Source organism: Sardina pilchardus, chromosome 5 (assembly GCF_963854185.1).
Source record: "Sardina pilchardus chromosome 5, fSarPil1.1, whole genome shotgun sequence".
Classification (NCBI taxonomy): Eukaryota; Metazoa; Chordata; class Actinopteri; order Clupeiformes; family Clupeidae; genus Sardina; species Sardina pilchardus.
Genome location: NC_084998.1, coordinates 17,797,750 through 17,823,795, shown reverse-complemented (window position 1 = coordinate 17,823,795; position 26,046 = coordinate 17,797,750). Strand labels below are relative to the sequence as shown.

General features: G+C 39.8%; 1 protein-coding gene across 2 annotated transcripts in view; it reads left to right on the top strand.

Annotated features, from left to right (window-relative positions):
* The window catches only part of LOC134080352 (uncharacterized), a 257,953-nt gene that overhangs the window by 97,650 nt on the left and 134,257 nt on the right, over positions 1 to 26,046 (top strand). For both annotated transcript variants that reach the window (XM_062536752.1, XM_062536751.1), the window contains exons 21-25: positions 7,113 to 7,212; positions 20,366 to 20,512; positions 20,626 to 20,688; positions 20,871 to 20,992; positions 23,586 to 23,755. In XM_062536752.1, the coding sequence (XP_062392736.1) occupies positions 7,113 to 7,212; positions 20,366 to 20,512; positions 20,626 to 20,688; positions 20,871 to 20,992; positions 23,586 to 23,755 (602 nt within the window). The remainder of the gene's footprint in view (positions 1 to 7,112; positions 7,213 to 20,365; positions 20,513 to 20,625; positions 20,689 to 20,870; positions 20,993 to 23,585; positions 23,756 to 26,046) is intronic.

Sequence of the window (26,046 nt, the reverse complement as noted above, 5' to 3'; positions counted from 1 at the left end):
CACACAACGACTCAAAAATGAAGACACTTGTTGCTAATGCGCACAGTGACTGTGGTGTGTGTGATGTGGTGTGAATTAAGAAAATACAAAGAACTTCACACCCTGATCATGTTTTCTGTTGTGTACTGTTGTGTGCAATAGATTCTGTTTTTTGCATTGAGTTGTGTTACAGTAGTGTACACTTGGAGAATTTTCTGTACTCTTCATATGAAACTCACAACTCTAAATGAAGAGCTCTTCTCCAAAACGCTATAAATCCATTTTATAGACATTACTGTACTGTAACAAATCATGTTACTGTATTTACAGTAATTGTGTGTTTCAGGTAATAAAAATGCAGTTGTTTTGTTTTTATTGAGTAAAGATAAATTACTCTAACTAAACATAACCCAATACAGTTTCACTGATATTACTTGAAAAACAAAATGTAAAAAATATATTTATGAAAATTCATTAGTAAAATGGTGGATATAGCATTTTGGAAAAGAACTCTACAAATGCCGAATCCTCTGCAGAGATCTAAGAAGATCCGTTACTCTAAAGTTTTTAAAAAATATGCATTGGCAGTTATGAAACAAAGAACCTTCTCACAAATTGAGCATTGTGTTTTCAATTGTTTTGCTGTAGTGTGTAATGATGTTTATAGTGTTTACATTTTTGAAAGCTTCGAGCTGCTCTTTTGGTGTGAAAGTTTGAGTTTTGAAGTGAGAAGGTGTGGTTGTGCTTATGTAGCTTTAGAAAAGGGTATTGTGTTTTTACATTGGGGAACATGGAGGAAACCTTTGTGAAATGTGTTTTAGCATTTGAGAAAAACTGTAATGAGTAGACATAACATTCAGGTTTAGCCTGGTTTAGCGCAGCAAAGATCCTTGAATACTGACAGCTGAGCACTGACGTAACAATTCATCTTTGCCGCCAAAGGGTCTCAATGTAAACTCTATGGGAATTTTAAATTCTTTTATCGTAAATATCTCAAAGTATGAAGTTCACAAATGTCAAAAATACAATCTTCAAATCTCCGTTACAAGATCTTTGTAGGAGTGCTTGAATGACGTCAAACGGTTAAGTGGTTTTAGTGTTATAAATCGTTGATTTTGGTCGGAAGAAGAATAATTATCCCGATAATAAGAAGAACAGGGATAACAGTACAATCACGATATTCCCTTGGCATAACCACCTGCAACACCGGTTTTTGGACATCATGATCAGACCGCAAACACTTACGCACCAACAAACCATCCACAGTAAAATAACCACTCATCGCGCTTCTCATCTCCCCCTCAGACAATGCTGCATTAAGTAGCTCAGTTAACTCTTCATCCTTACCTTGTGCTGCAATTATATCAGCACGAGACAGAGAGGACGGCAACGCAGGTAAAATTGGACAAGCATAGTCATTATTGTCAACAAACTGATCATCTTGTGCACGACTCATGGCCCGAGTCACCGCACAAGCTGTAAAAACATCTCTTTTCCAATGACCCTTACCCATGCAATAATGCCAATTTCCCTCGTCAGTTTTATTTCTTGCACCATAATCTGGTCTAGGGCCACTAGTGAAATGTCTGGGGAGAAATTCTTCACGGTTAAGACTATGAGGTGCTTGATCTCTTGGTTTGTTTTTGTGAGTCAACACAAATTGATCTGCAAGCACTGCAGCTTCTACAGCAGTTTTAACTTTATGTTCATTTATGTAAATTGCGAGTCGATCTGGAATAATATTCTTAAACTGTTCTAACACTACCAAATCAAACAGACTCTTATAGGTTTTAACCCCTTCAGCCGTGCACCAACGCAAAAACACCTGGTTTTAACTCACGAGCAAGTTCAGTGTGTGTTTGCCTGTCCCCTTTCCTCCAATTTCTAAAACGCTGCCTGTATGCCTCCGGAATGAGCTCATAAGCCTTCAAAATAGATGTCTTTTAGACATCGGTGTCGAGTTAGATACACTGGAGAGGGCAATAAGTGGCCCAGGCTAGTTTACCCCCCTACATGAGGAAAATTCCCGGCGTAAAATTGATTGCCAATGTGATTGCCAAGACAGGCAAATTGCTGGAGTGCTGTAGTATGAAAGCACCTAAAGCAACATGACACACGCACCAGAAGCTATAACGTTTTCGTTAACGTTGCCTAATGTTAGCTAATGTTGGCCTACCCTTAGTTAGAGATGTTAAACATAGCTTTCAAATACGTTGTTGACTTGGAAATCCTTATTCATTTTATCCACGTTTAGTGTTGTGGTCTACCACCTAACATCCAGAGCAGACGCTTATCTCGGTTGAAATGTGGCTTGGGCAAGGGTAAAAAATACACACCGTCGCCCAGCCTCTCGGAATACATTGTGTCGGAGTTGCATGTACCCCATGCACACCGTTTGACCATTTAAAACTTAAAATGTGAAGAAAAAACATCTAAAAACTAATGAAAACTAACTGCAATGCATTTCAATGGACATGGAAGCCGAGAATGTCCGAGTGTATTGTTAGCTATGCGCACTGTGATTGGCTCGTCGCGTTCGGGGGCGTGGTTTAGCCATAGGTGAATTGGGATCTGGGTTGATATCAGGGCTGTACACTGCGAGCACCTCTTCGCAAATGCGAGGAAATATATATTATTGCTAATTGAAAATATGAAATGGGAGCACAGGTGCGAGTACTGAATTCAACCCTTTTATTCGCATTTTGCTCCTAAAAATCCACACCAAGTGGATCAAAGTATAGGCTAGTACAATTTTCGCGCATCTGTAGGCTATACAAATTTCATAGTTGACAACTCTAACGCTCCTGGCTGGAAACTCACGCTTTCAGCATCAACCTCGCTGTCTCTCACACACAGGGTGCTTGCTCAAGTCTTGAAAGTCTTAAAAGGTATGGAATTTTAAAGTGCCTTTTTCCAGACCTTGAAAAGTTTGGAATTTTGTAGAAAAGTCTTGGAAAAGTCTTGAAGTGTAGCTCATGAAGAACTGATGCAAGTACTCAGACTGAACATGACTGATATACCCTCCATTTTGCGACTTTTGAGATTTCATTTTTTTTTCCCATTTGCAATCAAAATCCATAATTTCATGACAGTGAATTTATGTGAATATGGATGATAGATCCAAAATCACTGAGTAATCACGTTTAATAATCGTGATGTCAATATTGAACAAAATAATCGTGATAATGAATCGTGATAGTCCAGAGTTAGAATCAATCCTAAGGTCGATCCTGCCATGGGCATCTGAGAGGGTCTTTGGGAGGGAGATGGTCCTGCCATGGGGCTCTCGGTATGGTTGCAATCTGCATTACATCTCATTACACTACTATTATAGAGTAAAAATGATTGCGTGTTGGCAGCCTGACTCTCAAATCTACAAAATGTCGAGGTCTTGAAGAAAAAATTATACGTTTGGAAAAAGGTTGGAAAAAGTCTGGAATTTTTAGTTGACAAAAGAGCAAGCACCCTGACACACGCAAGAAATGTCACTCCAAAACCATTCTTCTTTTTCTTCAATCTGTTCGTTATCAGTTGGTGACTTTGTAGCGATTAGCCTACCGTTGAAACGGCAAACCATGATAAGAATGTTGACTATATAGCCTACAATTACCGTGTTCATTTCAAATATTATTATTATCACGGTTGATAAACACGGTGTGGAAACCGTGTTAGCTTCACCCCAGCCTGCATTTGACATAGGCCTGGTTGACTTCTATGAGAGAAATCCGACTGATTCTGTTGTCTAAATGATGGATTTAACCACGATTTGGTGTAGGCTACACCTGCTTTAAAAAGGCGGAACATTTTCATTGCAAATGTGCGCATCATATAGCCACTCTGCGTCTTTGTATGGAGGTTACATTCACATTAATTCCATTCCACTAACGTTATCAGGAGAATACCGTAACGTTTTATTTTGAGCTCTGGTTGTCACTCATTGGATATAACAGATATAGCCTACCAAACTCCAAGACGAGTCATGGTAGAGTAAGTTAAGCACCCAGCCAATTAAACATGACCAAGGAAAAAGTGACAACTCACGATGCCATGCCATGGTAGGCTACCTAAATCATAGAAGTTAACGTTACTGGACAGTGGACACTCATCTTTTCTATTACACCAGAAATATTTGTCTTTACCTTTGTTCGTTTTTTGAACATTTAAGTTATTTAATGAAAACATGATGTATCCTTGAACTATGCTTGACTCTTTTCCTAAAACCGAATGAAACCTAATTATGTTCACGTACATCTTAAAGTGACAGGCACTCAATTAGACCTACACACCACCCCTGTAATATCATTACAGTGTAATCAATATTCAGTATTCAGTTTACTGAATATTTTAAGCTATAAGTAATTATGCAGATCCTAAAATGCTATAAATTGATAACAAAATGTATACAAATTCTGAATTCAAAATATGAAATAGAAACAAGACAAGCCATTTTCTGTGTGTGTAGGGTTTGAGCAGAGACTATAGGTGCCTCTCATGTAAAGTTTATACGTCCTCCCTCGCTCCTCGGGCCTCGATCCTCACTGATCTACATAAAGAATGATGGGGCGGCAACAACGATAGTCTATCCCTTCGTCTATCTTTCTTTATGTAGATCAGTGAGGATCGAGGCCCGAGGAGCGAGGGAGGACGTATAAACTTTACATGAGAGGCACCCCAGGATTGCCACTGCTGTGAATGATCTGTATCCTGCTTAAGGCAAGAAGGTTTTCAAGGAAATTTCATAGTGCTCCTAAATTTTTTTCTGTGCTCCTAAACTTTTTCATTTAGGAGCACCTGTGTATTTGTATCGTAAGTCACCCGCCCGAGTTGTAAAGTGTAAATTACCCAGTAGGGCTCTAAATTAACACCCGCCAACCCGCCAAATGCGGGTAAAAATTCATTTTGGCGGGTATAAAAAAAACCTTACTAGCCACTTTGGCTGGTGGTGAGTGATAGAAGAAAATAGTGTCCTGATTAGAACGCATGACGATGCCGTCGGCACCCCACCGAGGGCCGCAACAAACTTTCAGTTTTGCAACTGTGGGCTGCGGGACTGCCATCAGGAGTGTCCAAACTACGGCCCCCGATGCACTTCAATGTGGGCCGCCGAGCATGCATTAGTTTATAATAAATCCGTCCGGCCACGCACGCACTAGGTTATCATTGTCTGTTCGCTATTTTTTCCCAGCAACGATGTTGTGGTTAACATAAAGTAATGTTTTACACTCTTCTTAGAGAACGTTTACATTTACAATGTCAATATCAAAGCAGCATGTTACATAGATGATAGGCTACTCTTTGAAATCTCTGCAGCGAATCTAATTTGCGTTATGTTAGGCTACTAATAACGTTACTCATAACGTAATTGGGAACGTGTTTGAATGCGCATGAAAGGGAGAGAGAACACCAGCTGGCTTGTCATTGTGATAACTGATATCTCCTTTTATAAGAAACGTAAAAGAAAAACGCGAAGACAACAGTAGTTAGGCCTACACTACTGAAAGGTAAACTGTCAGAGTGCAGGCATAGCAGGCACTGAGTGGAGCCAGTAAGAGTCTTAAAGTGACAATGCACCATTTATAAATGAATTAAACAGCATCATTGTTAGGACAGCACCCGTAGCCCCTACAAAAGCTGCCCTAACGAACCCGGAAATCCAAACACGCCACTACACAACACAATACAATATAATAACTCGGTCTAGGGATAATTTGGATAATCTACGTGTACTGCATTGACGTGGAAATGATGGATGTTAGAAACTAATGGTGTATGCAGCCAGGGAGAAACAGCGTGAGGCTTACCTGTTGGGCCAGCCCTGTCTTAGCCCGATGGCGACCAGCACAAGCGATATCTCTAGTTAGTAGTTCACGGGAAAAGCTGTGAAAACAGCCTCAGGCCGAGGATGGTCGTAGGCCACTTCGAATACTCGCGCTTCAGCAACAGAGGCCCACATGCGTCCTCTCTCGTCGGGTTACGTCGGTGTTGTCAGAGAGCGAGCAAGCGTCCATGCATCCGGTTATCAGCTCACAGGTGCATCAACACAGGTGCATGCCAACACACTGCCCCCTGGCACATGGGATGTGTAAATGTATCGTGTAGTGTCTAACCCCGCATTCACACTGTCTCCGTCCGTCAACGGATCTCATTCACTTTGCATGGGGCGGACTCGAAATGCATTGTGGGTCCGTCCGTCGCTTCAGCTCCGTTGCCTCCGTCAAGAAAGTTGAGAAATGTTCAACTTTTCAGGCAGCGACGGATCCGTCAGCCAATCAGATCACGTGTATGCAAATACACATACGGCAGATCCAACCTCCGTGATCCGTTGACGGACGGAGACAGTGTGTACGCGGGGTAAGCTAAAGCTCTAGACTACTTCCTAACAATCATATTAACCGTATTTCTTAACAAATGTATTTTTTACAACAAAATAACTTTCTCATTATTATCATTTAAATAATTCTATATGTTAATAGGTCAATATTTAATGGGTTGTGGAGAACGAAAAAAAAAAAGAATGTGGTGGTGGTTGGGAGGTTCGGGGTGTGTGGTAATGTTATGGGCATGTCTAATTTTGGTCAGAAAAAAAATGGCTAGTTGAATTTCTGATTGGCTAGTAAGAAAAAAGACCAAGTTGGCTGGTGATGAAAAAACTTAATTTAGAGCCCTGTCTGGCAGTATTGAGCGCTCTGCACTGAAAATGGCTGGCAGCCAATGAGTTAATATGCAGCGTTCTATGGATGGAATGACGCATTTAAAATATCGCTCGATAACGCGAATTTGATCGCGGGAAGCCAATATCGTTATAGTGATACAAATTCCATATATTGTGCAGCCCTAGTACAATCTTTTTCGTTTTTCAGTTCAGTCATTTTGTGTTTCCATATCACGTTGCTGTCTGTTTCCCCGTTATGTTGCTCTACCTTGTTTCCCGTGTTTTTAGTTTGAGTAAAGTTTAGAGTTACATTCTGCTTTGTGTTGTGCATTTGGGTCCAAAAAAACTGAGATTGTGACAGCATCATCTAAACATATTCCCACAAATGGAGATTTCACTTGATTTCACTGTAAATGTAAATAATTGAATGATTAACTGTTTTTACAGACAACTTATTTCTGTTTCTTTTATACCATATTAGAGGTGAAGCATATCCAGGTGGACCTTTTTTAATGCATGACTTGCCCACTGAATTGCAGCAGATTGTTCTCATGAAGGAAAGAGGACAGCTTTTGTCAAAGGTCAGTGCTCATATTGCACCTGTTAATAGGTAAAATGGCTATATGTATTAACACCATTACTGTACACTAAGCACGTAATAAATTGTATTTTTGTCCTCTGAGGGAGTTGATTGCAGAGTTTCCCATTATGAATAATAGAAAAGATTAGGCTGGGTGAACCCTGCTTGACCTGCCAGCAAATTTTGATTTCTCCCAGCAGCTCAGGCTGGAAACGGCATATAGATATCGCCCCTGCACCCTGTCCAAAACATTTGGGTCCAATCACATACTAGCTTATCCAAAAGACGCATACAGTGGGTACGGGTTGAGAATGCACATTTTGCCGCGGCAATCCCGCAGAGATCCGTAGGCTGTCAAGCCGACTTTTTTCAAGGCTACGGCAATGTACCCAAACAACCACCAGGTGGCAGAAAGTTTCAACCCTCATTTCAACTGCATTTAGATTAATGTAAGAGAAGGGGTTACAAGACCGCATATCCGTCAATAAAGTCGTCTCCTTTAATCTCATTTAATCATTAAAATGAAGGTGATGACTGGCGAAATTAATCAAAATATGTTTAAAAAAAACATCGTTGAAATGAATGAAAATGGTTATGAAAATGGTTTTAGAAAATAGCCTACAGTAGGCCTACCTAGGCCTATCAGAAGGAAATAGCCTTCAGTTCAACCTGAAAGATGGGCAACCTTTAGATTAATTCATGTAATGATTAATGTAAGAGAAGTGGTTACAAGACCGCATTTCCGTGAATAGGCTAGTTGTTAGTTCAAGGCGAAGACGAAAGAGATGGACAAGATGGACATTAGGCTACATTTTGTATGCTACTTAGAAAAGTTATTTATAGGCTATTTTAAAACGTAGGTATGCGTTCTGTGAGGAGCCTGACCTGACCAAACCGAGGGGAGTGATGAAAAATCTTGGAAACTGTATTTATGGAGGACTAGTTGTGTTGCTTGAATATTCCTACGGGAAGAGCAGATATTTTGTGTCTTGAACGAATGTTTGTGGACTTGACTGGGGTAGTTGTGAGGACATAACGAGCGATGGGGCCGCAAACATGACAGAATTGTAACGAAGGAGGCAGCAGGCAAGGAGATTATGGAATCATTGTTTCATACACCGCCAGGCATTGGCATGCAAGGGTATACCCCGACCTTGGCAAAACACTTGGCGAAGTTATTTGCGTTGTAAACTTCATTAAGGCAAGCGCACTTAACAACCGGTTGATTATGCACAGACGTGGGAGCAGAACGCACACACTTATTGTTTCACAATGAAGTGCGCTGGTTGTCAAAAGGCAGAGTTTTGACCAGATGCTATGAACTTAGAAACTAAATCCATTAGTTCCTCATACTGAAAAAGACCGCTCTTGCCGAATTATTCACTGACGATTGGCTGCTCAAATTGTCCTATCTGGCCGATATCTTTTCATCGTTCAACGAACTAAATTTGAAATTACAGGGACGGCACGACAATGTTTTCCTTAAGGCGAGACACCCCAGGTGAATAGGGGAAAATTTTAAACTTAAAGATATCTTCATGAAACTTTACCAGTTGAATACTCACATAAATAGGAGAATAAAATGTATTGCAAGTTTTCTTTAATTTAATGTTTAAATATGCTAATTAGGCTATATCTCATTAAATATGCGCTAATTTGCATATATTTTGATGCGAAGGATCTGACCATTGGAAAAAGCCAGGTTGAAAATTATTTTTTTGTTGTGTTAATATATCAGATAAAAAAACATTTACAGAGGGGATTATGAATATCTTCTTTTGTTTTCCAGTAAATCAGAAAATACTGCCAATTGGCTTAAAAAGTGGATTTTCGCCCTATTTTTAGGCATAAAAAGTCATGTAAATCATGCCAAGAATGCTATATCAACAAATCCCTCTGTAAATATCTTCCTAATATAGTTAGGAGTAAGACTGGAAAGTTTGGTGTATGTAGGTGCTGCAGAAGTGGAGATCCTTTGCATGGCGAGTGGGGGAAAACTCGTTTTGAGAAAACAGCCTTGAAACACAGCCAATGAAATGCGTTCTCAGCTTAGACTCGTCTTTGAACTTTCGCGATTGGTTGCTAATACAAAGGAAATGCCCATATTTGGATAGCATAGCGTCTTTTAGGAGAAGCAGGGCTTTCAAATGGTATCAAACACGATATGATTTGGATCACGATCACGGTAGTACATGACATTTTAGAATGGGAACTTTTGGTAAAATTAGGACAAATATACAGGCGCGAGTAGACAAAAGTTCGTGAAATAAACACTTAAATGTGCAAATCGGACTTTGTTGTTGTAGTAGGGTGGTAGAATACATGCTAAAGTAGCAAACTAGCTCAAAATCTCGAAATTGACCGGAGGTCACAAAAACAGTATTTTCACCTGCCGTGTCTCGCCTTAATTAGAAAAAATGTCAGGCTTTCCAAAAGTCCTTGAAGTTGTGGCTTGCACGACTCAGATGGCCAGCCCGAGTCTGTTCCCCACTGTGTTTCCACACGTACTGTAAGAACATGATGTTGCGGCCACGCATGTGAAACACTAGTCTGCTCTGATTCTAACTCATCTCGCTGCGCTTATTGAGAATTTAGATCGCTATTTCCCAACAGAGAGATATGACATTCTGAATGACAAAAGGTGGATCTAAAATCCCTTCGAATTTGAGAGTCCCGAGTCTTTGCTTGAGCTGACGCTAGTCCTGCAGAAGTTGTTGCAACTCAGCTGTGTTCGCACAAAGACGCTATGGATCTGTGACCTTATCTTCATTCTGCATAAGCATTTCATCAGAATATCCTGTCCTCAACAGTATTGCTATGCGTATTCCTTTCACTACAACATGTACGAATTGGGATTGTCTGTGCTCACAAAAATGAAAACAAAGCACAGAAATAGACTGAATGCTGTGTTGCGCTGTCCTCCAGTGCCCCAGTTTTTCCAGTTAACCTATTAGCCTGTTTGATTTGCATTGAGCTCAATGAGCAGGTTAGAACAGGCTAATAGACTAATTGGAAAAAACACCATGCCAATCTCTAGCTATGGTGAAGGGTATGTGATGATGTGGGGCTATTTTAATTCCAAAGGCCAAGGGAAACTTATCAGGATGCATAGTATCCTGGGTCCATGAAATAGCTGGCCTTCAAAAAATAAAAATCTCCCTCCTCTATGGGAATTTAACATAGGGGGGCAAATACTTATGACCACTGGCCTATTCTAAGGAAAACATGTATTTATTTAAGATACATTCTTCATTCACAAAGAACATTGGTGTCCTTAAAGGTTGGATTTTTACTCCTTTTTCAAATTAAGGCATGAAGATCAATTTACAAAAGATGATTTTATATTCCTCTTTTTAGTCAACCTTAGCAAGGGGGCAAATACTTTTTCACAGCACTGTAGGTCCACATTTCAATGTCCAAATGGGCTTACTGGATACCTTATTATTTTGCTGGGTCAATTGCAATGTTTTCCATTGTTTAAAACTTGAGTAGGCCTAGTGCTAATTGTTCAGAGAGGCCTGATGATTACTCAGCCTGAGATGGCTTATTAAAAATGGCATAATAATAAAACATTGCTTATAAAGTTAAATAACAATAAAATATCATCATAAATGTTCAAAAATGGTCAAATCCACCTTTATTTTGTGATTTACGAATAATGTCTGTTGACTTGGGTCGCGATGGCTTGTGACTTTTAAAATATGGGTCCCCAGAAAAAAAGTTTAGGAAACACTGATCTAAATCGTTTAGTGTAAGGTGCCAATCTTAGCGGTTTTAAGTCCGTCGGAGGCAGTCTTTTTCTAGTTTTGCCGTTACGACAATATCAAACATGTTTGATATTATCGGAAGTCTTTTCAGTCGTGGCTCATGCAAATAGTGACGTGAACATTAAAAACCAATAGTGACCTCGCTCGAACACGAAACAGGAAGGGGCAAAATAGGCGACAGCTGTAGCCTATATGATTATTTGTTATTTCATTTCTTATAATTTATTAGTCGGCTATTCTACGCGATAGAACAACTCTATATCTGTTAGTGATGTCACACATCAAACAATGCTGCAGAAACGCGGAAAAAAAATACTTTTTTTTTAATAGAGAAAACATGGAGGTGTTTGGTCGCTTCTAACTTCATCTCTGTTTGGATACTAATGAATGCATTGGGCTAGCTAAATGCTATCAAAGTTGCGCCGCGCGCCAGAGCCAGTGAGTGCACGCATTGAAACGTGAGAGGTATGTATCAACTCGTCTTAATTAAGGGAATAACATAGTTTATTATGAAAAAACGGTGAAGTGTTCAGTTAACATTGCTTGCATTAAAAATGTGCAGCTCACCGAGTGGTTACTGGTCTTCAACAATCTTCTATGGCAAGTTTCGCAGTGAAATTCAAATTCTGTTGTGTTATATTAGGCACACACGGTTGTGAGGTATCTGAAACAGTACTTCCGGGATTTCGTAAATCCCTGATAAAAGATGACAGAAGCTGTATTTCGCTGCTAAGCTTGCTATAGAAGATCGTTGAAGACCAGTAACCACTCGTTCTAAAAACGAACGTTTAGGGGTGTTTTAAGGACAGAATAGACCATGCACAAAGCAAGCAATGTTAAGCCATACAGAGCTCCATTCTAAAGCTGCAAAAGCTTGTGTTGTTTGAGGTAAAAATTGGAAGAGTTCTTGAACAAACCTTAAGCAAACTTGACTTTCAACTTTTTCATAGTATTTTATTTTTTACATTTTGTATGCTACTTAGAAATGTTATTTATAGGCTATTTTAAAACGGAGGCATGCGTTTTAAAATTTAAAATGACAATTTTGTAACTAGCCATGGATTCAGCATAAATCAACATGTACACAATGAACTATTTGTGATTGGGTGATTAATATTTATTTTAATATTTATTTCAATATCTGGAAATATTTTTTTTTTACCGAATGACATTTGTATTGTGTGAATACCATCAATTGCAATAAAAAGGGGGAAAGTGATACTTTTTTGAGGGGGCACATACAAAATTTAAAAAGTTCACATCTAAATCTATTCAAAAAATGTTAAAACTGGCCTTGTTTTTTGTTGTACTGAAATCCTAAAACGTCACTGACCCGGGTCCATGTATCGGCTGAATAGGCTATGCGTTCGTAATTATGAATTGAACTCGACCATATTTTGATTATGCCTTAACTGATAGCCCCAAACTGTTTGTGCAAACGATTTTATTTTAAGGGGTCCTTAAATCAGATTTTAAGGGAACATGTTAACTGAAGGTGCTTTGTGCAACCGGCTCCTGATCCAGCTACTCCAGTTCCTGCCCTCCATCTGAATTTAGAACTCTATTTTAGAATTTGGAAGTAGCATTGTGACATTGAGTGAAACCAAGCAATTTTGCTGCCACGGATAGGAATCTTGAAGCAGACATGTTTGTTTCTTTAGCCAGAGGTGCGTTCAAGTTCGCGAACATAGGCGAACGTTGGCGAACGTTCGCAAACAGTATTCCGTTAGCCTTGAGTTTTTGGCGAACGTTTGCTAACAATCGCAAACAGTCTGAGGAGGTGGTGTATGGAAGCATATGAGTTCCATAATTCAAATGAGAATGCATTCTGCAATATGCAATTCTAAAAGACATTACATTAGGCAATTGCTAATTCATTATGCAATTTAATATTACAATTTGCAATACTTTCTTTCAAAATGCATTTCAATATACAAAGTGACAATGCAATCATCAAATCAATTTGATTTATTTTGGTTAAAAATTTGAATAAACATGGATTGAATTGCATTCCATTTTGCCATGGTACTTTAAGTCTCAAAATTCAAATGGCAATTCATTTTGCATTTCAATTTTCAATATTCAGTTTCATCTTTTAATTGTCAATTACTTTTGCAATGTAATGTTCAAAATTCAATGCAAACATTTTGAATATTTTTTGGCAAAAAGTTTTGCCCGGTTTGCAGAAATAGCGCCCCCGTTATTGCATAGCACTTTGTCACGCTCTTTGAGTCTCAAAATTCAAATGGCAATGGCAAACGCGATTCCAAAAAACTTTGCAATCTGTCAGTCTCCCATCACCCATGGCGGGAACTACGTCACGTCCGTGTTTATCTCGCATTGGTCAGTCTTCTCTTTAAGGCGGGTCTTGGGCAGGGCGGCTGATGGTCTCCAGGTAGAGAAGAGAACGTAAATAGACCTCTGAAGTTCGCCTACAAAAAAGTCACCATCTTTGCCCAAATAAGGAGAACCGGTATCTTGAGATTTTTTCTATGGGAAAATAACATGGGGATTTTCAATAATCGCACCTGTTAAACTCTCGCGGGGATGATGACATTTGAAATGCAGACGTTTTTCACTACACAGTTTTGTCCACTGCCGTCTAGTGGATACTGTGATCTTCGGCAGGTGAAGACGGCACACTTTGGTCTTTGCTACCCCAAAGCTAACTTACAATGCAACTTGCCATAGGCAGTTAGCTTCAATTAACTCCTGGATCTCCTTATATGGGCAAAGATGGCAGCTTTTGATCCTTTTTGTAGGCGAACTTCAGAGGTCTATGAGAAATTGTCGCTGACACAGTAGCCTAATGTTGGAGGTGATGGTCAAAAACAGTCGCTCAGCTATTGAGGGAGGCAGGCGTGTGTGTGTGCGCGTGCGGAGACCTTGATCCGACCGTACGCCACCCCCTCCAGGAGCGTGTATCAGGGTGAAGCGTGAAAAACAGCACACAGGTAGCCAGGGGAGCTGAGGGAGCTGAGGGAGCTGGCAGCCCAGGGCCCTGGAGCTCATATATGGGTGGAGCGTTTGCTCCTCTCAGCCGGAGGACTGCTCCAGATTAACGACCATAGACAGTAACCCCGCATTCACACTGTCTCTGTCCGTCAACGGATCTCATTCACTTTGCATAGGGCGGACTCAAAATGCATTATGGGTCCGTCCGTCACTTCAGCTCTGTTGCCTCCGTCAAGAAAGTTGAGAAATGTTCAACTTTACAGGCAGCGACGGATCCGTCAGCCAATCAGATCACGTGTATGCAAATACACATACGGCAGATCCAACCTCCGTGATCCGTTGACGGACGGAGACAGTGTGTACGCGGGGTAAGATAGGCTACTGACAGGGCTAACACAGGGCTACTAACAGGGCAGGGCTGTTAATGACAGGGCTGCATCGTTTCATTCACACTCAGGCACTCCTGGTCTGACCACGAGCGTCTCAATAGCTGAGCGACTGTTTTTGCCCATCACCTCCAACATTAGGCTACTGTGTCAGCGACAATTTCTCATTTACGTTCTCTTCTCTACCTGGAGACCGTCAGCCGCCCTGCCCAAGACCCGCCTTAAAGAGAAGACTGACCAATGCGAGATAAACACGGACATGACGTAGTTCCCGCCATGGGTGATGGGAGACTGACAGATTGCAATGTGTTTTGGAATCGCGTTTGCCATTGCCATTTGAATTTTGAGACACAAAGAGCGTGACAAAGTGCTATGCAATAACGGGGGCGCTATTTCTGCAAACCGGGCAAAACTTTTTGCCAAAAAATATTCAAAATGTTTTCAATATTTGTTTTAAAAACATTTTCATAAAAAATCATAAAAAATAAAAAAATAATTCAATTCTACATTGAATTTTGAACATTACATTGCAAAAGTAATTGACAATTAAAAGATGAAACTGAATATTGAAAATTGAAATGCAAAATGAATTGCCATTTGAATTTTGAGACTAAAGTACCATGGCAAAATGGAATGCAATTCAATCCATGTTTATTCAATTTTTTAACCAAAATAAATCAAATTGATTTGATGATTGCATTGTCACTTTGCATATTAAAATGCATTTTGAAAGAAAGTATTGCAAATTGTAATATTAAATTGCATAATGAATTAGCAATTGCCTAATGTAATGTCTTTTAGAATTGCATATTGCAGAATGCATTCTCATTTGAATTATGGAACTCATATGCTTCCATAGTGGTGCGCCCCGCATATAGTGGAACTGGACGTGAGTTTGACGAACGCAACAATGCAATTACTGTTAGAATTGAATGTTAACACCAAATCGTTCAAATTTAACTGTTCAAAGAAAACATGTTCACAACGAACGTTCGCTACTGTTTGCCAAATTTGAGCACACCTTAGGTCTAATGCGACTGTTGCAATCAAGAAAACTCTGAAGCTAAGCACGTGTTCTACATGTTAGTTTGGTACTTGGTATGCCATGCTTAACACTAGAAGCGCCGTGCCGTTCTGACCCACTTATACCTAGAAGCGCCGCGCCCCGGTCATTTGACCGCTTTGACGACCTACTAGAAGCGCCGTGCTGGTGTGAACTACTTAAAGCGCGGCGAGACGGTCAAAAGACCGCCGAGTCCTTAGAATGGGAGGCTGTTACTAACACATAATGATAGCTAGATGGCGCTTCGTGCACGAATCAAATCGTTTGGTCATAAATTCAGTTTGCACTAAGCCATGCGTCATTCGTGTCAGACCGTGTTGTTGATAGTCTGTGGTTGTTTCATTATGACATACAGCACGTTTGAGTTATCTGTTCATTTATTTGTGTTGATTTGTGTTGTTTGAGGTAAAAACTCTGGAAGAGTTCTTGAACAAACCTTAAGCAAACTTGACTTTCAACTTTTTCATAGTATTTCATTTTTTATATTTCGTTTTTACATTTTGTGTTACTTAGAAATGTTATTTATAGGCTATTTTAAAACGGAGGCATGCGTTCTGTGATAGGAGCCTGACCCGACGGGAGGGGAAGGATGAAAAATGTCGACCCAACACCAATTTTCATTCATTTAGGGAGAAGCATCTAGGTCTAGCTACCTCGGATGGAGGGAGATAGATAGAGCTATGCTGAGCAGGCATAGGCGCGAGAAGTAGGCAATTAAAAAATGATGAGTGAAAGATATTCTCCGTTTTGCGAATGTGTAGGCTATGTTTGCGATGTCTGCTGAAAAAAAGCTATGGCCTATTGTTTCTACAATTTAAGCTAACTTCTTTGTGAATTCGAGATTCAGCATTGAGACACACATTTTCACATATCAGTATTGCAGAGCTGTAGCCCACTGGTTAAAGCTTCAGCCTTGAAACCCAGTGGTTGCTGGTTCGTTCCCCGACCTGTTTATGGTTGAAGTTATTTTGAGTAAGGCATCAATAAAGTAGGCTATATTCTATTCTATTCTTTTCTATTCACACAACTATACGCACGCTGGCGAATTCGAACATTCTGAAACGCGCATATGCGATGAAACATGATTGCGCATTCTTCCACGAGCCAGCCTATGCAGGGGACAGAGAGAGAGGGTGGGGAGGCAGTTAATTGTCCTCAATGCCGCGGTGATGTCTGTAGCCTAAGTAGCCTAGACGAGTGTATGGGGGAGGGGGAATGATCGGTTTCAAATAGGCTATGTTTGCAATGGATAGTGTGTTATGTATAGACCCCGAAGCCATTTGCTTTGAGAATAACGGCTGGCTGATGAAGTTGTTGGCTGACTAGCTGGCTCAGCAAAAACCTAAAAGTTTCCATGACTGATAATTATGGAAGCATATGAGTTCCATAATTCAAATGAGAATGCATTCTGCAATATGCAATTCTAAAAGACATTACATTAGGCAATTGCTAATTCATTATGCAATTTAATATTACAATTTGCAATACTTTCTTTCAAACTGCATTTTAATATACAAAGTGACAATGCAATCATCAAATCAATTTGATTTATTTTGGTTAAAAATTTGAATAAACATGGATTGAATTGCATTCCATTTTGCCATGGTACTTTAGTCTCAAAATTCAAATGGCAATTCATTTTGCATTTCAATTTTCAATATTCAGTTTCATCTTTTAATTGTCAATTACTTTTGCAATGTAATGTTCAAAATTCAATGTAGAATTGAATAATTTTTGAATTTTTTAATTTATTTGATTTTTTTTTTTAAATGTTTTTAAAAAAAATATTGAAAACATTTTGAATATTTTTTGGCAAAAAGTTTTGCCCGGTTTGCAGAAATAGCGCCCCCGTTATTGCATAGCACTTTGTCACGCTCTTTGTGTCTCAAAATTCAAATGGCAATGGCAAACGCGATTCCAAAACACTTTGCAATCTGTCAGTCTCCCATCACCCATGGCGGGAACTACGTCACGTCCGTGTTTATCTCGCATTGGTCAGTCTTCTCTTTAAGGCGGGTCTTGGGCAGGGCGGCTGACGGCCTCTAGGTAGAGAAGATAACGTAAAAGAGAAATTGTCGCTGACACAGTAGCCTACTGTTGGAGGTGATGGGCAAGAACAGTCGCTCAGCTACTGAGGGAGGCAGGCGTGTGTGTGTGCGCGTGCGGAGACCTTGATCCGACCGTACGCCACCCCCTCCAGGAGCGTGTATCAGGGTGAAGCGTGAAAAATAGCACACAGGTAGCCAGGGGAGCTGATCGAGGGAGCTGGCAGCCCAGGGCCCTGGAGCTCATATCTGGGTGCAGCGTTTGCTCCTCTCAGCCCGGAGGACTGCTCCAGATTAACGACCATAGACAGTAAGATAGGCTACTGACAGGGCTAACACAGGGCTACTAACAGGGCAGGGCTGTTAATGACAGGGCAACATCGTTTCATTCACACTCAGGCACTCCTGGTCTGACCACGACCGTCCAGCTGCAGCCTGCACTGTCAGAAAGGAAGCGTAGCCACGTCCTGAGATATCGATGGCTTTGCCCCAAACGAGGAACGTACATCATTCTTTTCACAAATACACCATATTTGTAAGCAAATAAAGTGGTTTACTTAAGATTACTCTTAAGTAATTTTGAGACTAAAGTACCATGGCAAAATGGAATGCAATTCAATCCATGTTTATTCAAATTTTTAACCAAAATAAATCAAATTGATTTGATGATTGTCACTTTGTATATTAAAATGCAGTTTGAAAGAAAGTATTGCAAATTGTAATATTAAATTGCATAATGAATTAGCAATTGCCTAATGTAATGTCTTTTAGAATTGCATATTGCAGAATGCATTCTCATTTGAATTATGGAACTCATATGCTTCCATAGATAATGGCTTTAGTTGCCACTTCATATCAACAGATGTCTATATTGTAGCCTACTAGATCTCAACACACAATGTTATTGTATTGTTTTGGACAACGTTCTGCACGTTTCACTTCAATGTAGACTGCATGCGTTGTGAACAGCGCAGCAATCTCTGGAAAGGAAACGGTGGAAGTCGCAGTAGCCTATCGCGTTCAATGCTGTAAATCCGTCTGTTCCAGATTTGGTTCATATCAATATAATCAATCTTTGGTTTTGGTGTGCAACCGGGCCCTGAAGATTTAACAAAAGTCTGAGTAGCCCTACGTAGGAATTAGGAAAGTATGTAAGGCGAGATCAAATTAGGCTACCTTGTTTGCTTCTTTCCCCCAGGCTATCGTTTATTTTTCGTGTGTGTCTCTATGACAATTATTTTTAGATGCAAAAAGTCTAACTGGCTTGTCAGATGGCGGCTCAATTTTGCTCAGAAAATTATTGGCTGGCGAAATAATTTTTCGTTAATGGTAAACGGTATTGTGATTCATCCGTTTATTTCAGATAGTTTGTTATTAAAAACCATTAACAAAAAAAAAATATTCGTCAACGTTGAAAAACGGTCAGTGAATTCAGTCAATATAAGCTACATTATTTCGCTCTTGCCAAGTTGTGAACCTGGGTCTCCTGCGTCTTAGTCGGGCGAGTTAAAGTTGCGCCTCTTAACGTTTTGTGCTTACAGCAATTGGAAATAGGTATTTGAAGCGACGCAACTCAGTTAGTCCAGCAAATATGTAAGAAAATGCTTATACATTAGTCTGAGCTTTAAAAGATAGCCTGCAAATAGAAGATAAGATATACAACTATGAATGTACGTAGGCATACGCACCCTACGTACATAAATAGGCTACGACAAACACGTACACACGTACACCTGCCTAATAGAACAACGTCGCAACAAAAGTTCAAAACTTGCATTTTACCACTGTAAATCGCCTCCATAGACTATGCCATGTAAATGCAAAATAGTTATTAAAATAAATCACATATATAATGCATATTGCACACATATAAACTATATGTTTTATGGTAAAATATTATTCTCATGCCCGACTGACAGGAAACCCTTGCGACATCTACTGTGAGAAAAGAGAATAGCAGCCTGGACAAACATGGCCGAAAGTGAGAGAACATAGTGTTGTCACATAAGTGAGCGCAAAATAGCTCTAAACTAGCTTGTGCGGTGTGCTTTTGATCATGTAAAAATTCTGGGTGATAAAACACGCGTATTTAGGAAAAGTTGTGAACGTAGGGTCCTGGAATTTAATCGAGTGAAAAGATTATTTTTTTTTGTAATCACTGCGGTCAAAAGACCGCAGCCCGGCAGTTCTAGGTATATCTAGGTCAAACCTACACGGCGCTTCTAGTAATACGCGTCAGCGGTCAAATGACCGGCGCTTGGCGCTTCTAGTGTTAACTGATAAAACCTCAAACCTGAACATTTCCCAAAGACACAGACTTTTGCAAGTAGCCTAGGCTACAAGGTAAATGTAGACTTTAGACGTCAGTCAGAGAAGCAAACTCATTTTCTTTTTGTTTATTTTCTTTTTAAAAATGAACTGAACGCTCGATGGAACATTTGACGGTCACAATGGCATCATATCAGTTGTTACATTGGAGCATTGCTCATGCTAATAATGTGTGTCATCTTTGTGGCTTGCTGCTCATTCCTGAAAATGATCATTTGTAGCATCTGCCAACTTCCGCACTCCAAATTAAAAAGAGAAGACCTATTTAAACTGTAGCCCTATGACACTGTTGCTGTTGCAGTGTAGGCATTTGTTTTGCTCTCATGCTGGACTGGTTGGTCTATGTACAGAATTCCACATTTTCACAATATAACCATGTAAAACACATTGCATTGTGGGGAACAACACAGTGCAGTAATGAAGGCTACACTAAAAACACATTTTACAGGTGCTTACACTTAGGTCTCTGGGTGTTGCTCAAGTGAGTATTTCCCCGAGTAGGCTACATACCGACATTTTGTGGAATTTTATCTACACTTTTATTCACTTTTAGTTTAGTAACAAATTAGTGTTAGTTCAGCAACAAATTAGTGTTTATGTATTTCTACAGATTCCTTTTTTTGAGCAAGCTGGTCCAGGTTTTATTCGGGATATTGCATCAGTGTCAGTGATGTACTTTTTTCCCAGAGGGGAAATAATCCAATACAGTGACACAATAACAAGGGAACTTTTTTGTGTTCATCGAGGGACATGTCAGGTAAGTTCCTAGCAAATGTATGCATTCATCAATGCTTTAACCTTTGTGCTGATATGTAATATTATTAAATCTATACAAAATGTTATTGACCTGTTTTATTTTTATGTCAACAGATTTTAACTGATGATTTGTCAGATATTGTGGCACTATATGGAGAGGGGATGTATTTTGGAGAGGTAATATCTGAAATATAATATATGTAACATATAAAGTATATTGAATTTCCCCTTCGGGATCAATAAAGTATCTATATATTTATCTATCTATCTACAGTATCTGTTAGTAGTATTACTGCTGATTATAGGTTGTAGATTATTCCAAGTAATCGCTGCGTAACTCTTGACCCTTTACTCTGCAGGTTGGGTTTATGTTTGCAAAACAAGCCGTCATGACAGTGCGTGCAAAGACACATTGTGAGATATTATCCATTGATTTCGATAAAATTAAACCAGTCCTCGAGCGATACCCTTCCATGAAAAGGTAATTACAGTTAAATTACCTGATTAAGCTCTTTAATTTTATAATATTAGATGATGGTAAGATAATTAGGTTTTACTAGCCTGGATTCCAGCTGAACTAGCCCCACCACAACATTTGAGGTTGGGAAGTTCGATGTGGACTTGTTCTGTTGTGGAGTAACTACTGCAATCCTTTTGTATTGTTCGAGTTGGAAAGTGAGAAATATCCCAGTTGTCTCATGTCATTTCACCGAGACACACCCCCTTTTGGTAATTTCAACTGTCCACCTCAGGGCTCCTGAGAGTACATCGAGCTGAATGAGGAGAACCTTACGACTTGACAAACAAAGATTGCTGTGCCTATAATTTATGGTAGTTGAGATGTATTTTATTTGTATAAGTTGGCTATTTTAATGTTGCTTTTAAATGCTCATATACACTTGGGGTGGACTACGAAGTGAACTGCACAGGGTGTTCAGGCGTGTTAAGTGATATTCCGTTCCGGAAGGAGTGACGGTTTTCAGTTCGCAGTGAACTGTGCAGTGTGTAGGCAGCACATTTAAAATAAAAATGTGCTATACACTACTTTTGAATGAATTATTTAGGCCTAGTATAAATCTCAACTTAAACAATGTAATCAAAACAAATACAAATTTAAAGCTTACTGTACACACACTTTTTTGGTAAAGCCTTTAACAGTGTGTGTAGTCAGATCTTTCCATAATAGGCTACTTGTTGTAATAAGCCTAGCCTGGTATAATGTCAAAATTATTTTTTATTTAGGCCTATACACCGATTCGGTGAGCGATTTGTGTATGTCGCCATCTTGCAACGACGCCATTACTGCGGTGTGCGTTCTCATAATTGTTGTATGCCAATAAATGCAGGTGACAGAGAGCAGTGACAGTATGAATAAAGTTACTTGGTTTTACGCGATCAGACAGTGGCTTAAATCTTAAATTACTGATATTAATTCATGAATTACTATAATGAAATATTTGTAAACGGAAAGTAGACGGAGATGTAAACACTGTTGGCTATGTTGAACTGACTTGACCTTATAGCATGCTAACTAGCATTTAATCATTATGGACAGCCCACAGTGATTAAAAAGTAATGTAATGATTAATGTTGGAATTAAATACTTGTTTCAGCAATAAGTATGAAATATCAAAATAGGATACAGGAAGAAAATAGACTGTCAACACACATCGCTGTGTTGACGTTCGTCGCAAACATAGGAATAAATGGAAACAATGGAAAAAAATAGCCTCCATGACGAGACCTCCCCAAATCCAGAAAAATGTATTAAATTGAAATCGGACAACGTCGTTATCTTTGGTAAACTCTTAGGAAGCTGTGGTATAAATTATGTGACGAAATTTGAAGTCTAAATATGCAAACTTTATGTTGAAAGTGTAACTGCGATTTCCATAGGAATACATTCTAATTACAATCCACGTTGCCTCACGCACACCGCAGACAGGGCAACCTCTCTACTTCCGGTAGTTCGCCGAATTGGTGTATAGGTCATTAAGAAAACATAACAAATGAGTTCTTGTTTGTGTAACCCAGACATCAGCAACTCTCATTTTATACGACCAATCACTTCTCATGGCTGCTCCCTGTCCTCACGGCTGCAAGTTGTGCACTCTTTTGTGCTTTTTAGCGGTATGTTCATCAGGTCCTGAGCTGCCTGAGCCTCCATGTCAACAATGAATGAAAATGAGCTTAGCCTATTATCAATTCGCGCGAGTAGGCTATGCTACACACATCCCCCCCCCCCCCTAAACATACAGGCAATGAGCAGCCTTGAATGAATAGTTTTTAATGTATCAGACAGTAACTAGGCTACTTGAGACTCTGCTATAGTAGACTATCATTTCCGGGACAATAGGCTCATGTCATGTAACAACGAAGCAGGAAATGACCTATTGTCCTAATAGGGCAGAATTCGGGAGAACTGCTTGTCATCATGACTGTTATGATTTTTTCGGGACGTCTGGTCACCCTATTCTGATGATAAGAAAATTCAAGCTTGCAGTGATTACAAATAACTTTGCTTCTGTTGATTGCGCCATCTGAAAGAACTTTAAAATGAAAATTGCCATGTAAAAGTTCCATTGATCTACCCTGTTCCATGTTTGTTGGTGTGTTTAAATTGTTTTCCTTGCCGGTTCCTGTAAGCATGGCAGCAGTCGGCAGCCTGTGACCAGCCTGTGAGCAACAGACTTCTACAGTATAAAATAAATAATGAAAACTGCGTTAATGCACGATAAATTAATTATCAGCGTTTATCAATTGATGAGTTAACGTGATATTAACACGTTAACGTGCCCAGCCCTAACAATAAGACAAACTGAAAATGGAACTTGGTGTTTTGCTAGGCTGATTTGACATGGAACATGGAGAAAAAAAAAAAAAAACGGAAGAAAAACACTCTGACTAAACCTAAAGAGTATGACCGCCGCTTCTCCGTGTGGCAGTCATAATACATTGTAACCCACTGATGTCATTGTTTTTCATAAAGGCACGCTTTCCCTTCCACAAAGCTGATGCAAATTACAGTCTACGTATTTGTGAATGAGGCTGTTTATATTATTTTATATGAACAGACAGATTGAGACATTGCAGAACAAAACAGACTATTACAATCGTATTTTGGATGCGGTTGAGGGACTGATGAGATCAAAACACAGACCATTAGAGGAGGATGTAACACATCGGAAGAAAGATGCTGTCTTTGCATATGAAGGACGGAGATATGCCAAAAAATCTAAGTGCTGTGAGTAAATGATACACTAACACTGTTGTGACTTGGGGATCAATTAAGTATCTATCTATCTACATGCAAATTAACAAGGCTTGTATGCCTTTGTAACTTTGAAAGGCATTTTTCAAATACATGACTATCTGAAAAAGAATCTCTGAATATTTAATTGGGACAAAAAGTATGTCTTGCACACCGCCATTGACTATGAAAATGATAATGACATCAAATAGGTGTAAGCCAAATCTTACCTTGAGACAAAATTGTCCTGTTTAGCCTTTTTTCAATATAAGCCAGAACATAATTGGAGGTCAGGTGAAAATTATCCAGGAGAATCATAATGAAAAACATGAAAATACACTATGTTGGCAAAAGTATAGTCACCTGCCTTGACGTGCAGATGAACGTAAGTGACATCCCATAGGGTTTAATATGACGTTGTTCCACCCTTTGCAGCTATAACAACTTCAACTCTTACTGTTTCCACAAAGTTGGGAGTATGGAATTGTCCAAAGTCTCTTGGTTAATGTTGAAGCATTCAGAGTTCCTTTCACTGGAACTAAGGGGCCAAGGGACGGCCACTTCCTGTTCCAACATGACTGTGCACCAGTGCACAAAGCAAGGTCCATAAAGACATGGACGACAGAGTTTGGTGTGGATGAACTTGACTGGTCTGCTCAGAGTCCTGGGGCCTCATTTATAAAACTTTGCGCAGGATGTACCCCAGAAGATGGCGTGCGCTCAAAACTCAGAACGTGCGTGCGCACAGAAATATTCTGATTTATAAAACCGTGCGCACGCACGTTCCACGCCAATTTCCCTTTATAAATCAAGCTCTACTCTACATTTGCGGCACCTGTGCGTACCTCAAGACACACCCATAATTGCTTATAAATATTTAGCGAAACGCCCTTAATGAATATTGATGTCTGTGGACAACATGCCAAAAACAGCGGGAAAGACAAAAAAACGCAACTTCATTGACTGTTTGTGGGTTCATAAATGCCGTGAGCAGCCACCGTTTCAGCGGATATCCACTGTCACCTACAACATAACTTGAATGAGTAAAGGGTTGAATGTTTAGAAATGGTCAAAAAATTCAAATCAAATCAAATCAAAACATTGCGCACAGCTCCAGCATTCAGTCTGCGCCCAACGCTGCTACAGTATGTCTCAATATGAATCAGGCCAACATTTGTGAGCAACATGTCCGTGTCACATATATAACTTGGACATTGAGGGAATGAAAATGCTTCCTGTTAACAAAGGCACATTTATTTTTACTCGGTGCTCTTATAGCAATATGATTGCAGTCAATAGCACGGATCACATTTGGGAAATTAGACTTTGCTGCGTTTTTATTTGCCTGTTCACCGTGTAAGGAAAGTTGATGTAGTTTGGTGATGAAGCAGTTCCACCTCCTAACACGTCTGGCAAAATTCGGCTGAAGGTTGGCTATCCCAGTCCGGTCAGCCAGTTCTCGATTCAGCCAGTGGCAAGAAAGCCGATGCAAGTCAGCACTTGCAGCGAGACTGGGATGGCATGATTCGGGCGGGTACCTCTTGGCAAATCCCTCTTACTGTATATAGCCTACCATTTGCAAGTATGTTTGAGCCTTGATGTATTATTGACAAATAACACAACATGCATGAAAGCCATAAGTGGGTAATTAACAAAACATATAGCCTATCAACATGTCTTTCTCGCATCAAATAAGATGGAATTTTTTGACGGGCGCACGAAACAACAATCAACCACGTTTTAGATTTTAAACAGGATTATTGAACCAATTTCGGGTCGTTGTACCTGTCCTTGTGTCCTGAGGTCGCACTTTCTGCTTTTCCCTTTTTTTGTGCGTACGCATGGGGCAGAGCTTGCGTGGAGGTGCGCACATTTTACCGCCAAGTTCACTTTTTATAAATACCAAAGCTTGCGTAGAACGATGCGTACGCATTCTTTTGTGCGTACACATCGTTTATAAATGAGGCCCCTGACCTCAACCCAATAGGCATGAATTAGAGCAGAGACTGAGAGCCAGTCTCCTCGTCCAACATCAGTGTGTGACTTCACAAAATTTCCCATAAACACACTTCTAAACCTTGTGGAAAGCCTTCCCATAAGAGTTGAAGCTGTTATCGCTGCAAAGGGTGGACCGACATCATATTAAACCCTATAGATTAAGAATGGGATTACACTGAAATTCATATGCGCATCAAAGCAGTGACCCAATACTTTTGGCAATATAGTGTATACTGTATCAGAGGGTTGAAAGTGCAGTGGAGCTAAATAGATAGTGGGGCTAAATG